Source organism: Hyla sarda, chromosome 9, assembly GCF_029499605.1.
Source record: "Hyla sarda isolate aHylSar1 chromosome 9, aHylSar1.hap1, whole genome shotgun sequence".
In the NCBI taxonomy this organism is placed as follows: domain Eukaryota; kingdom Metazoa; phylum Chordata; class Amphibia; order Anura; family Hylidae; genus Hyla; species Hyla sarda.
Window position 1 is genome coordinate 2,713,390 of NC_079197.1, and position 15,043 is coordinate 2,728,432.

At 44.6% G+C, this 15,043-nt stretch overlaps 1 protein-coding gene across 1 annotated transcript in view; it reads right to left on the bottom strand.

Annotated features, from left to right (window-relative positions):
- The window catches only part of HMCN2 (hemicentin 2), a gene marked incomplete in the record, with an annotated part of 213,000 nt that overhangs the window by 50,185 nt on the left and 147,772 nt on the right, over window positions 1–15,043 (bottom strand). Inside the window, 13 exon segments of the mRNA XM_056539579.1 lie at window positions 1–44; window positions 368–449; window positions 581–780; window positions 1,643–1,756; window positions 4,299–4,460; window positions 6,392–6,488; window positions 8,557–8,744; window positions 9,097–9,210; window positions 11,011–11,226; window positions 12,640–12,790; window positions 12,880–13,019; window positions 14,063–14,176; window positions 14,304–14,477. The exon segment at window positions 1–44 is cut by the window's left edge and continues 88 nt beyond it. Of these exon segments, the coding sequence (XP_056395554.1) occupies window positions 1–44; window positions 368–449; window positions 581–780; window positions 1,643–1,756; window positions 4,299–4,460; window positions 6,392–6,488; window positions 8,557–8,744; window positions 9,097–9,210; window positions 11,011–11,226; window positions 12,640–12,790; window positions 12,880–13,019; window positions 14,063–14,176; window positions 14,304–14,477 (1,796 nt within the window).

The window sequence follows — 15,043 nt, forward strand, 5'->3', positions numbered from 1 at the left end:
CAGCTGGATGGTTTCATTCTGTGGATGAGTGATGGATGCCGGCACTGCACACAGGAGAAGAATCAGACACATCAGAGGGGGCCTTATCACCTGCCCATCCAGCTAAAGCCCCGCGACGCTACCCTCCCACCCGTACTATAATAGTCATTTTTCAGCCTGCCCGAGGAGCGCAGCGCCATTTCTGAGGCAGACAGGGGCGATCACTAAGGTCAGATCCGTCCAACATCATGCGCGCCTCCATACATTGGGATGAGCCAGTGGGCGGGGTCAAGGGAGGTAAAATTGGCTTTCGCCTAGGATGGCAAAAATCCTTGCACCAGGCCTGAGTGGCGACATCTCCCAGATGGGATACATTGTACTCACTCACCTTGTATGATCACCGTGTAGCTCAGCTCGGCTTCTCCGGCCATGTTGGTCATCTTACAGGTGTAAAGTCCCTTATCTGATGCCTGGAAAATAAATAAAGTTCTGTCGGATTTGTGTAGTTCCGTCGGATTTGGCACTGCATGCGCCACTACTCTTCCTATAGAAATGCCGGACGGCACAACAGATCCACATATGACCCCATTGAAGGCCTCACCTGCACGTCCCGGATCTCCAGTCTCTGACCGCCGTTGTGGATGGAGACGCTGTTGCTCCCGATGAGTGCTTGTCCGTTCTTATACCATGTGACAGTGGACTCCGGCGCAGCGTCAGGCTCACACAGCAATGTTAAGGTGCCTCCAAGACGAAGGGTGGTTTCCTTGGTCCCGGGTGGTGGTTCCTTAATACTCGGCGGGGCTGGATATTGTAACGAATTTACACGTTATCAGATCAGTGTCATGGTATACAAATCGCAACAACCTTGCGAATGGGTTAGACACTTGAAGAAGGGGTTAAAGGGGTTATCCAGGAAAAAACTTTTTTTTTATATATCAACTGGCTCCAAAAAGATAAACAGATTTGTAAATTACTTCTATTAAAAAATCTTAATCCTTTCAGTACTTATGAGCTTCTGAAGTTAAGGTTGTTCTTTTCTGTGCTCTCTGGTGACACCCGTCTCGGGAACCCGCCAGTTTAGAAGAGGTTTGCTATGGGGATTTGCTTCTACACTGGGCGGTTCCCGAGACAGGTGTCATCAGAGAGGACTTAGACAGAAAACAACAACCTTAACTTCAGAAGCTCATAAGTACTGAAAGGATTAATATTTTTTAATAGAAGTAATTTACAAATCTGTTTAACTTTCTGAAGCCAGTTGATATATAAAAAAAAGGTTTTTCCTGGATAACCCCTTTAACCTCACCTTGGTCCCCTATGTCTTGAGGCATTTTTTTCCCAACCAGGGTGCCTCCAGCCGTTGCAAAACTACAACTCCCAGCATGCTGCTGTCCGGGCATGCTGGGAGTTGTAGTTTTGCAACAGCTGAAGGCATCCTGATTGGGAAACATTGCCCTAAGGCTGAGATGTCCAATCTTTGGCCCTTCAGCTGTTTCAAAACTACAACTCCCACCATTCCCGGACGGCCGTTAGCTGTCCGGGCATGCTGGGAGTTGTAGTTTTGCAACAGCACGAGGCATTCTGGTTGGGAAACACATAAAATCTGAGCAGATCCATCGCTATGCTGGTGGGTATCTAAGCCAATGGCGCTCTGGTGTCTACTTACCATACACGGTGAGTTGTATCGTTTTTTCAGCAGATCCGGCTGGATTTTGCACTTTACACATATACGTTCCCTGGTGGGACAGCTGAACTCGACCGATCTGTAAGACCTGGCCCCCTGAAGAATGAAACAGAAGATCAATATCTGGCTACTGTGACTACGACAAGATGGACGAGGTGACAAAAACGATACATGGCTGGGATACAGGAGACTAAGGAGTGGAATGGGGCAGAAGGACAGTGTATACATGGATATACAGGCTCATGGCTCCTTTATGGGGCCGTCATGTATGGACACACATGGCCCTCCAGGACAACAGCAACATATTGGCCCAGCTGTCCACTATGGCTTATATAGGAGAAAGGAAGAAAGGTGGAGGGATCTTCAATACAAGGACCCCCCATAACTCCAATCAGAGGACCCCCCATAACTCCAATCAGAGGACCCCCCATAACTCCAATCAGAGGACGCCCAGAACTCCAATCAGAGGACCCCCCATATCGCCAAACAAAAGGACCCCCCATAACTCCAATCAGAGGACGCCCAGAACTCCAATCAGAGGACGCCCAGAACTCCAATCAGAGGACCCCCCATAACTCCAATCAGAGGACGCCCAGAACTCCAATCAGAGGACCCCCCATAACTCCAATCAGAGGACGCCCAGAACTCCAATCAGAGGACGCCCATAACTCCAATCAGAGGACCCCCCATAACTCCAATCAGAGGACGCCCAGAACTCCAATCAGAGGATGCCCAGAACTCCAAAAAGGGGACCCCCATAACTCCAATCAAAAGGACCCCCATAACTCCAGAGGACCCCCCCATAACTCCAGAGGACCCCCATAACTCCAATCAAAGGACCCCCATAACTCCAATCAAAAGGACTCCCATAACTCCAATCAGAGGATCCCCAGAACTCCAATCAAAGGACCCCCCATAACTCCAATCAGAGGACCCCCAGAACTCCAATCAAAGGACCCCCCATAACTCCAATCAAAAGGACCCCCCATAACTCCAATCAAAGGACCCCCCCCATAACTCCAATCAGAGGACCCCCCATAACTCCAATCAGAGGACCCCCCATAACTTCAATCAGAGGACCCCCCATAACTCCAATCAGGGGACCCCCATAAATCCAATCAGGGGACCCCCATAACTCCAATCAAAAGGACTTCCCCATAACTCCAATCAGAGGACCCCCATAACTACAATCAAAAGGACCCCCCAATAACACCAATCAAAAGGACCCCCCAATAACACCAATCAAAAGGACCCAATAAAAAAGACCCCCCATAGCTCCAATCAAAAGGACCCAATTAGAGATGAGCGAACTTACAGTAAATTTGATTCGTCACGAACTTCTCGGCTCGGCAGTTGATGACTTTTCCTGCATAAATTAGTTCAGCTTTCCGGTGCTCCGGTGGGCTGGAAAAGGTGGATACAGTCCTAGGAAAGAGTCTCCTAGGACTGTATCCACCTTTTCCAGCCCACCGGAGCACCTGAAAGCTGAACTAATTTATGCAGGATAAGTCATCAACTGCCGAGCCGAGAAGTTCGTGACTAATCAAATTTACTGTAAGTTCGCTCATCTCTAGACCCAATCAAAAAGACCCCCCATAACTCCAATCAAAGGACCCAACGCATTGTATATTTAATAAATCTCTTGTTTTATACTCCACTGCAGTTGCATTGGATCTTGGCGGAGAGTCTGGAGATTTTCCTTTCATTCTCCAGGTATGCTGGTGGGTTTTCAACAGCTGGAGGCACCATGGTTAGGAAACCCTGTTCTACAGACATGGCTTTTTTTAAACAATTCTAATTCTTTATGCTTTATGAGGTTGTCAAGGGTAAAAAACAAACAAAAAAACAAACAGACAAACAAAGAAACAAACAGCGCCACACCTATCCTCAGGTTGTATGTAGTATTGCATCTCATTTTCATTGAAGTTGTAATACCCCACACAACCTAGGGATAGGGGTGGCGCTGTTTCTAATATGTAATCTGTTGCTTTAAACATTTTTGAAATGTCCTAGAGACATAAAAAGTTTTGATCAGTCTGGGTCTGAGTGTTCGGACCCTGACCGTTCGCTAGAACAAGCGTGAAAACAGGCATTGCGCTAATTACTTTTTCTCCTGACTCAAAGACCAAGACAAGATTACAATGTAAGTCTATGGGAAGTCTCGGTCACTGGCACAGAGAGCGGGGAGAGAAGAGCCTAGTCATGCGCTTCTCTCTCCGCTCAATCTAGCAATCTGTCGGGGTCTGACAATCAGATCAAAATGTTTGATTTTTGAAATTTTTTAAAGAAAAAGATATACATTAAAGGGGTTACTTAGGAATAGAAAAACAGCTAATTTCTTCCAAAAACAGCGCCACCCCTGTCCTAAGGTTATGTGTGGTATTACAACGTCAATGGAACTGAGCTGCAATACCACACACAACTCGAGGTCAGGGGTGGTGCTGAATTTTTCTGATCCTGGATAACCCCCTTTATTGTTCATAAAGCATAAAAAATTAGAATTGTCAAAGAAATCCTAATATTATTTACTTGTTCTTTTCATTTTGTATCTAAACCAAATCCGGAATATATGGTGACCTATCGGAATGAATGGAGGGGTGGGCGCCTATGGGGATCCAGCATGTAATGTGTTAATTACCAGGCATGATGAGGAATCCTTTACCAGGCTGGAGGATCTGCCCGTCCTTGTACCAGGTCACCTCCGGGGAGGGATGAGACAGCACGTCACACACCAGGGAGATGGCGCCGTGCAGGACCGCGCTGGCGTTTTCACTCCACGCTCCAAGTATTCTGGGGGGAACTAAAAGAAAAGCGGACAAAAAAAAATATGTCAAAGTTATTATACCCAGACGTAGCGTCATCCATACTGAGCCATTATACTAGTGTTTACCAACCAGGGTGCCTCCAGCTGTTGCAAAACTACAACTCCCAGCATGCCCGGACAGCCGTTGGCTGTCCGGGCATGCTGGGAGTTGTAGTTTTGAAACAGCTGAAGGGCCACATTTGGAGACCCCTAGTTTAGACTGTCTGTGCATACTGGGAGTTGTAGTTTTGCAACAGCTGAAGGCGCGCTGGTGGTAAAACACTACATTATACAATGGTTTACAGGTCTGAAGGTTAATTTTCTGATATTTATCTCTGTTTTGTATGAATTCCATTGAATTTCCATGACCTTAAAGGGGGACTCGGAACAAGAAAAAAAAATTTCAAATCAACTGGTGGCGGAAAGTTATACAGATCTGTAAAATCTTAATCCTTTCAGTACTTATGAGCTGCTGTATGCTCCACAGGAAGTTGTGTAGTTTTTTTCCGGTCTGACCACAGTGCTCTCTGCTGTCACCTCTGTCAGTGTCAGGAATTGTCCAGAGCAGGAGAGGCTTTCTATGGGGACAGTTCCTGACATGGACAGAGGTTTCAGCAGAGAGCACTGTGGTCAGACTGGTAAGACTACATGACTTCCCCCAGGACATACAGCAGCTGATAAGTACTATAAAGACTACATGACTTCCTTCAGGACATACAGCAGCTGATAAGTACTATAAAGACTACATGACTCCCTCCAGGGCATACAGCAGCTGATAAGTACTATACAGCCTACATGACTCCTCCAGGACATACAGCAGCTGATAAGTACTATACAGACTACATGACTCCCTCCGGGGAATACAGCAGCTGATCAGTATTGGAAAGACTACATGACTTCCTCCAGGACATACAGCAGCTGATAAGTACTATAAAGGCTACATGACTCCTCCAGGACATACAGCAGCTGATAAGTACTGGAAAGACTACATGACTCCTCCAGGACATACAGCAGCTGATAAGTACTATACAGACTACATGACTTCCTCCAGGACATACAGCAGCTGATAAGTACTATAAAGACTACATGACTCCTCCAGGACATACAGCAGCTGATAAGTACTGGAAAGACAACATGACTTCCTCCAGGACATACAGCAGCTGATAAGTACTGGAAAGACTACATGACTTCCTCCAGGACATACAGCAGCTGATAAGTACTGGACAGACTACATGACTCCTCCAGGACATACAGCAGCTGATCAGTACTGGAAGACTACATGACTTCCTCCAGGACGTACAGCAGCTGATAAGTATTGGGAAGAGACTACATGACTCCTCCAGGACATACAGCAGCTGATAAGTACTGGAAAGACAACATGACTTCCTCCAGGACATACAGCAGCTGATAAGTACTGGAAAGACTACATGACTCCTCCAGGACATACAGCAGCTGATAAGTACTGGAAAGACTACATGACTCCTCCAGGACATACAGCAGCTGATCAGTACTGGAAAGACTACATGACTCCTCCAGGACATACAGCAGCTGATAAGTACTGGAAAGACTACATGACTCCTCCAGGACATACAGCAGCTGATCAGTACTGGAAAGACTACATGACTCCTCCAGGACATACAGCAGCTGATAAGTACTGGAAGTCTGGAGAATTTTAAATAGAAGTCATTTACAAATCTGTATAACTTTCTGACACTGTGGATAAACCCATTTTTCCCCTCTGGAGTACCCCTTTAATATGCAGTATCCATCTACCTAATTTCTAACTTTAATGCAACGCAGTCAATGGAACTTAGTCCAGCAAAGTAGGTGCAACCAATGCGCTGCTGGAGAGCAGGGACCAGTCAGGGCCTCCCATCTACAGATTTGCACGGTCACAGAACATTACATTCCCGCAGCGCTGCTCTCACCATGAACCATCAGGGTGAAGAGTCTCTCTGCAAAGCCGGCCGGATTCTCCGCCACACACACGTAGCTGTCTATATCAGTCACCCGCACCGAGTGGATCTGAGGACAGAAAATACGGCAGCGGTGAATATCACCAACTGGATGTATAGCGCAATATGATTTCAATGTAGCGTGATATTACTGAGAGCTCCGCCCCCTGTATGACATCAGTTATATAATATGATAACAATGTAATGACATGTGATCACAGCACCGCCCCCTGTATGACATCACTGATATAATATAATAGTAATATAATGACATGTGAACACAGCCCCACCCCCTGTATGACATCACTGATATAATATAATAGTAATATAATGACATGTGATCACAGCCCCGCCCCCTGTATGACATCACTGATATAATATAGTAATATAATGACATGTGATCACAGTACCGCCCCCTGTATGACATCACTGATATAATATAATAGTAATATAATGACATGTGATCACAGCCCCGCTCCCTGTATGACATCACTGATATAATATAATAGTACAGTAATATAATGACATGTGATTACAGCCCCGCCCCCTGTATGACATCACTGATATAATATAATAATAATATAATCACGTGATCACAGCCCCACCTCCTGTATGACATCACTGATATAATATGATAATGACATGTGATCACAGCCCCGCCCCTTGTATGACATCACTGATATAATATAATAGTACAGTAATATAATGACATGTGATCACAGCCCCGCCTCCTGTATAACATCACTGATATAATAGTAATATAATGACATGTGATCACAGCCCTGCCCCCCATATGACATCACTGATATAATATATAGTAATATAATGACATGTGATCACAGCCCTGCCCCCTGTATGACATCACTGATATAATATAATAGTAATATAATGACATGTGATCACAGCCACGCCCCCTGTATGACATCACTGATATAATATAATAGTAATATAATGACATGTGATCACAGCCCCACCCCCTGTATGACATCACTGATATAATATAATAGTAATATAATGACATGTGATCACAGCCCCGCCCCCTGTATGACATCACTGATATAATATAATAATAATATAATCACGTGATCACAGCCCCACCTCCTGTATGACATCACTGATATAATATGATAATGACATGTGATCACAGCCCCGCCCCTTGTATGACATCACTGATATAATGTAATAGTAATATAATGACATGTGATCACAGCCCCGCCCCCAGTATGACATCACTGATATAATATAGTAATATAATGACATGTGATCACAGCCCCGCCTCCTGTATGACATCACTGATATAATATAGTAATATAATGACATGTGATCACAGCCCCGCCCTCTGTATGACATCACTGATATAATAGTAATATAATGACATGTGACCACAGCCCTGCCCCCCCATATGACATCACTGATATAATATAGTAATATAATGACATGTGATCACAGCCCCGCCCTCTGTATGACATCACTGATATAATATATAGTAATATAATGACATGTAATCACAGCCCTGCCCCCCATATGACATCACTGATATAATATATAGTAATATAATGACATGTGATCACAGCCCCGCCCTCTGTATGACATCACTGATATAATAGTAATATAATGACATGTGATCACAGCCCGCCCCCTGTATGACATCACTGATATAATATATAGTAATATAATGACATGTAATCACAGCCCCGCCCCTTATATGACATCACTGATATAATATATAGTAATATAATGACATGTGATCACAGCCCCGCCCCCTGTATGACATCCCTGATATAATATATAGTAATATAATGACATGTAATCACAGCCCTGCCCCCCCATATGACATCACTGATATAATATAGTAATATAATGACATGTGATCACAGCCCCGCCCTCTGTATGACATCACTGATATAATAGTAATATAATGACATGTGATCACAGCCCGCCCCCTGTATGACATCACTGATATAATATATAGTAATATAATGACATGTGATCACAGCCCCGCCCCTTATATGACATCACTGATATAATATAGTAATATAATGACATGTGATCACAGCCCCGCCCCTTATATGACATCATTGAGCTCCACAACCTCCTACAGTTATACCTTTATCCCTCGGCCTGTACTATGGTGTTACCTGCAGCCTTCGCCCCTCCTCCAGGACTTCATACTGGTTAGCGGTGGTCAGTGTCAGCCCGTTCCTCAGCCATGTGATGGTTGGTGGGGGAACGCCTGTAGCGTCGCAGTGTAATTCGGCCGTTTGGTTGTAAATAACGGAGACCTCCTGTATGAGCCCGTCCACCTCTCCGAGCATCAAAGGTGGAGCTGGAGGAGTAATGACACAGGCAATGAGGACCCATGGACATGAACAAGTTAACCTGATGGCTGCTGCATCCATCATCCTCATTACAACAATATGAACAGTGACAAACAGCAAAGAGGTTTGTCCAGGATTAGGAAAATGCTGCCTCTTTTATTCACAGCAACAGCGCCGCTCTTGTCCACAGGTTGCGTCTAGTACTGCAGCTCAGTCCCATTCACTTCAATGGAGCCGAGCTGCAATACCAGACAAAACCTGTGGTCAGAAGTGGCGCTGTTTTTCAAGAAAAAAGCTGCCTTTTGTTAATCCTTGACAACCTTTTAATTCTGAGAATTAGGAGATTTGTATTTCACTCACTCAGAACCACAAGCTGGTAATGCAATCTGTCCTCTCCGGCTTCATTTGTTGCCTCACATGTGTATTTCCCAGCATGCTCTGCGTGTGAGACAGGGATCTGAAGGATGCGCCCATCTAAAAACAATAGAACATTGCAAATTAAAGGGAAGGTGTCACCAAATGTGGAAAAAAAAAAAAAAAAAACACAATTTAATTTTTTTTATATATTTTTTTTTCATCTAGAGATTAAATACATATTTCATTTTTTATATATATATATATATTTTTTTTTTTTTTTTTTTTTTTGAGGAACTATTACATTTTTCAGATTTTCCAGATATTTCTAGAAAAAATTCATCTAGAGAGATGAAATACATTTTTCAGTTTCTTTTTATACATTTTTAGATAATTTTTTTTTAATCTAGAGATGAAATACAGTTTACAGATTCTTCATGTATTTTATCCTAGATACATTTTTTCGATTTTTTTAATATATTTTTTATTTTAATTTATTTAATCAAAAAATAAATAAATTTTTCAGATTTTTTAATTTTTTATTAATGTTTCAGATTACCGTATATAAATATATTTTTGGATTTTTTTCTTTTAAATCTAGAGATGAAACGCATTTTTCAGATATTTTATATATTTTTGCATATTTTTTCTATTTAGATATAAAATACATTTCAGATTATGTTGTTAGAAAAAAAAAATATTGTAGAGATTTTTTTTCCAAGGAGTCATAAAATTCTAAATTAGGACTGAGCAGCGTAACTTTTCAATAGGGTTGTCAGGTGGCATGTCCATAGAAACCAGTCTGCCTGTACTGTCAAGAATATCTCCAAACTCCCAAGGGACAAGATGGGTGCTGCTAAGATCCAATGTAACAGCAGTGGAGGATAAGACAACAGATTTATGAAATGCCGGACGTATTTTTGAGCGTTTCTGGGCCCTTCATCAGCAACCTGTGAACTGTCAGACATGAGAAGCCACTGAGTTTTGGGGTTATTAAGGGGGTGTACTCAAGACCAACATTTTTAGGCTTTGTATCCCTTCATGTCCTCCTGGTGGTGTATCTTAAATTTGTATACGGTACAACGGTATACGGTATAATATTTACATATGGTACACAACGCCCATGAAGAAAAAGTGACGCACAGGCTGAATGCATCTCCCTACTTGGTATAAGGGTCTCCTGGCAATAAACTTATCACAGGGTGTTCTCCTTCTGGGACCCCAATAGGAGGGGAAGCTTGCAGTAACTATTCAATTTCCCTACAGCGCCACCACAGGAAAAACTGAGTATTACACAGCGCTCATATACATGAATGGGTTGTCTGTGTAATGCAGGACAGTGCGAGAGATGCTCTTTGTGTCCATTCTTAAAGGGGTTATCCAGGAAAAAAAACTATATATATATATCAACTGGCTCCAGAAAGTTAAACAGATTTGTAAATTACTTTTATTAAAATATCTTAATCCTTTCAGTACTTATGAGCTGCTGAAGTTGAGTTGTTCTTTTCTGTCTAAGTGCTCTCTGATGACACGTGTCTCGGGAACTCTTCTACTCTGTGCAGTTCCTGAGTCAGACAGAGATGTCAGCAGAGAGCACTGTTGCCAGACAGACAAGAACTCAACTTCAGCAGCTGATAATTATTGGAAGGATTATGATTTTTTTTTTATAGAAGTAACTTACGAATCTGTTAAACTTTCTGGAGCCAGTTGATAAAAAAAAAAAAAGTTTCTTCCTGGATAACCCCTTTAAGCTTTGCCATCATTATAAACTGCTGTTGAGAGGAGTGTTTCCGTACCAGTGTGCCTCCAGCTGTTGCAAAAGTACAACTCCCTGCATGCCCGGGCATGCAGGAAGTTGTAGTTTTGCAACAGCTGGAGGCCCACTGGATGGGAAACACTGCTATAAAGAGCCCCTCTTACCCAGAAGCACCAGCGTCCCCTCGGATTCAGAGACCGGCTTCCCATCCTTGTACCAGGTCAGGGTGGGGGGTGGGATGGCGTTAGTATCACAGTATAAAGAGACGGGATTGGAGGCCACGACCTCCCTGTGCTCTGTCAGCTCCTCCTCCTCATCCTCTCGGAGGGCCAGCTCCAATGCAGCACTGGAGCCCCCGGGCCTGTGAAATATTGGGGGGACTGAAAAACATATAAAAAGAATAAATTAAACCAGACATAAAAATTAGCCCGAAATCAACCTCTTGTTACATCTCAAGCTGCTGCCCTGTTACTTCATACTTTACACTGCAGCTATGCTTGTTCCGACCGGCTGTGGTACATTTCTACCAATAAAATGAGAGGTAATATACTATACTACAGTGTTAAGACAACGGATAGGGGATAAGATGTCTGATTGCGGGGGGCCCGCCATTGGGGACCCCTGTGATCTTGGCTGCAGCACCCCCCTGTCATCACTGCACAGAGTAAACTCCTCTGTGCGTAATTACAGGCGATACAGGGGCTAGAGCATCGTGACGATACAGCTCCTGCCCCTTGTGATGTCACGTTCCACCCCCTCAATACAAGTCTATGGGAGAGGGCGTGGTGGCCCCTCCCATAGACTTGCATTAAGGGGGCGGGCCGTGGCAACATGAGGGGGTGGAGCCGTAATGTCACGATGCTCTAGACCCTGTATCGCCTGTAACTACGCACAGAGGAGTTTGCTCTGTGCAGTGATGACAGGGGGGTGCTGCAGTCAAGATCACGGGGGTCCCCAATGGCGGGCCCCCCGCAATCAGACATCTTATCCCCTATCCATCTTATCCCCTATCCAAAGATGTCTAGGGGTGGATTATCCCTTTAAGATTATTCTTCTGACATAATGGAGGCCCCAGCGAGATAATGTCTCCGACATAATTAGGCCCCAGAGTCGGAGATATGCCCTGTCAGTTCTGGGGACCTCGGTGATCAGACACTTATCCTGCGGAGAGGGAATAAGTTGTTTTTTACTTAAAGGGGTACTCTGGTGGAAAACTTTTTTTTTTTTTAATCAACTGGTGCCAGAAAGTTAAACAGATTTGTAAATTACTTCTATTAAAAAATCTTCATCCTTCCAGTACTTATAAGCTGCTGAATACTACAGAGGAAATTATTTTCTTTTTGGAACACAGAGCTCTCTGCTGACATCATGACCACAGAGCTCCCTGCTGACACCTCTGTCCATTTTAGAAACTGTCCAGAGCAGCATATGTTTTCTATGGGGATTTTCTCCTACTCTGGACAGTTCCTAAAATGGACAGAGATGTCAGCAGAGAGCACTGTGGTCATGATGTCAGCAGAGAGCTTTGTGTTCCAAAAAGAAAATAATTTCCTCTGTAGTATTCAGCAGCTAATAAGTACTGGAAGGATTAAGATTTTTTAATAGAAGTAATTTACAGATCTGTTTAACTTTCTGGCACCAGTTGATAAAAAAAAAAAAAGTTTTCCACCAGAGTACCCCTTTAAGCTTATTCTTCTGACATAATGGAGGCCCCAGCGAGATAATGTAATGTAATTAGGCCCCAGTGTCGAAGATACGCCCTTTTCTGGGGACCTCGATGATCAGACACTTACCCTGAACGTTGACTTGAAATTCTCTCTCATCTTCTCCCGCGACATTTGTGGCGACACAGGTATAGCGGCCGGAGTCGGACACGCGGACAGGCTGGATCTGGAGCACACGTCCATCACCTAGGATCTGCATCGTGCCATAGCTGTCCAGAAGCTGAAAGTAAAAACACCTTAGCTGTTCAGTACTAAATCTACATGGCATCGCTCAGATGTGGCAAAATACGTGGTTAGTAGATGTCTGACCTGACCGTCTTTGTACCAGTGCACCGTGGGTTTAGGCACCGCCTGAGATTCACACTGAAGGGTTAAAGTGCTGTTCGCCTTTGTCTTCACTTCTTTGGCGCCATGATTCTCGCCGGAATCCCTCGTGATTAGAGGAGGAACTAAGGAAAGAAGTTAAGCCATTACAATAAAGCAGGTGACATTGCCTAGAACCTATAAATTAAGCCCTAGGTGCCATCCTATCTCTGCATCCGATCATTGAATGGAAATATTAAAGGTTACCGTGCAATGGCTGAAAAACAGGTGGTGACAAACTGCAACAGTATAACGGTATAAAAGTAAAGGCGCAAAGGTATAAAGAAGTGTTTCCCAACCAGGGTGCCTCCAGCTATTGCAAATCTACAACTCCTAGCATGCCCGGACAGCCAACGGCTGTCCGGGCATGCTGGGAGTTGTAGTTTTGCAACAGCTGGAGGCACCTTGCTTGGTCCACAGTTTGGAAAACCCTGGTCTAGGCTTTATGGGTATGCTGGGAGTTGTCGTTTTGCAACAGCTGGAGGCATCTTACTTGGTCCACAGTTTGGAAAGCCCTGGTCTAGGCTTTATGGGCATGCTGGGAGTTGTAGTGTTGCAACAGCTGGGAGGTCGACAGTTTGTAATGCTGTCTAGGCTGTCCCGGCATGCTGGGAATTGTAGTTCTGTGGGCATGCTGGGAGTTGTAGTGTTGCAACAGCTGGGAGGTCGACAGTTTGTAATGGTGTCTAGGCTGTCCCGGCATGCTGTGAGTTGTAGTTTTGTGGGCATGCTGGGAGTTGTAGTATTGCACAAGCTAGGAGTCCACAATTTGTATTGAACTCATTCAGGCTGTTTGGGCATGCCGGGAGGTCCGACCTCTGGGAACCTCCATGATCTCCAAAACTGCCCCTCCTGCTGGACAGTGTTGGGTCTGCACGCACTCATGCATTGTCTATGGGGGTACAGTACTGGTACATTAACAAAAGAGCGCCATTACGGTAGGGTCAGACGTACCAAATGCGCAGCGTATTTCAGGAAGACTGATGAGACCATTTGCAGAAATGGAACGAGGCTTGTAGAAAACTATGCGTTTGCTGCTAACAACATTCAGATGTGCAGAACTGGCCAAATCTGCTTCATGTGAACGTCCCCCTAATGTTATTTATCTACAAGTAATGGAAAAACTCACTGAAAACTTTAACTTCATAATTCCGGACGGCTTCTCCAATCTCATTGGTTACCAGGCATCTGTACTGACCGGCATCTTCTTCCTGAGCGTTCAGAATTTGCAGACCGTGACCCCCTGGAGAAAACAAAGCAGTTGTCTGACCACCGAGACCCCCATCATGGCTGAGAATGGGGGGTGCCTGGTCCCCTTCTATCACACATGGATACAGAATTGAATGGATACATTTTATTGCATTGTTTACCAGGAATCATTTTGACGTTGTCCGACTCTCGGAACGCTTGGCCATTTTTCAGCCAGGTGACAGTAGGTATCGGAAATCCCAGAGCTTCACAGATGAGCGACAATGGGTTGTTAACAATGACGATGACATCTTCATTAGCTCCGTCATCCGGGGTTCCAGAAATAGTGGGGCCCACTGTATATGGGGGAAGAAACAATGTCCAAAGTCAGATACACAGAACCAAAGTCCAATTCACACCGGTACGGTTCTCATTAGGAAGGTCCTGAATAAGAGACTGTGACAAGGACACCTTGTTCTACCGTCCATATTTGTACATATTACTATATATATATTAGGGATCGACAGATATCATTTTTTTAGGGCCGATACCGATAATCGGTGGAGGATATTCCGGTATAAGTTATCGGCTATTTATCCCCCTGCGACACCGCTGCAGATCATTGATTTAAAGCGGGCACTTTAAATCAATGCACTGCAGTGGCTTTTGCGGTGCCATAGACCGCCGCCCGCTTCTCTCCCCCTGCCTGTCCGGGGGTCCTGAGACCTATCACCGCCATCGCTCCCCCCGCCGCGCCTAGGGGTACCTCCAGCTGTTGCAAAACTACTACTCCCAGCATGCCCGGACAGCCGTATGGGCAAAAATCCATACCGTGGGTTCATACAGGTATACCGCCCCGCACTACGGTGGGGGGTGCGACGCGGTGCGGTGGGTCGGTGTGGCGGTCGCGGTGAGGCGGGTC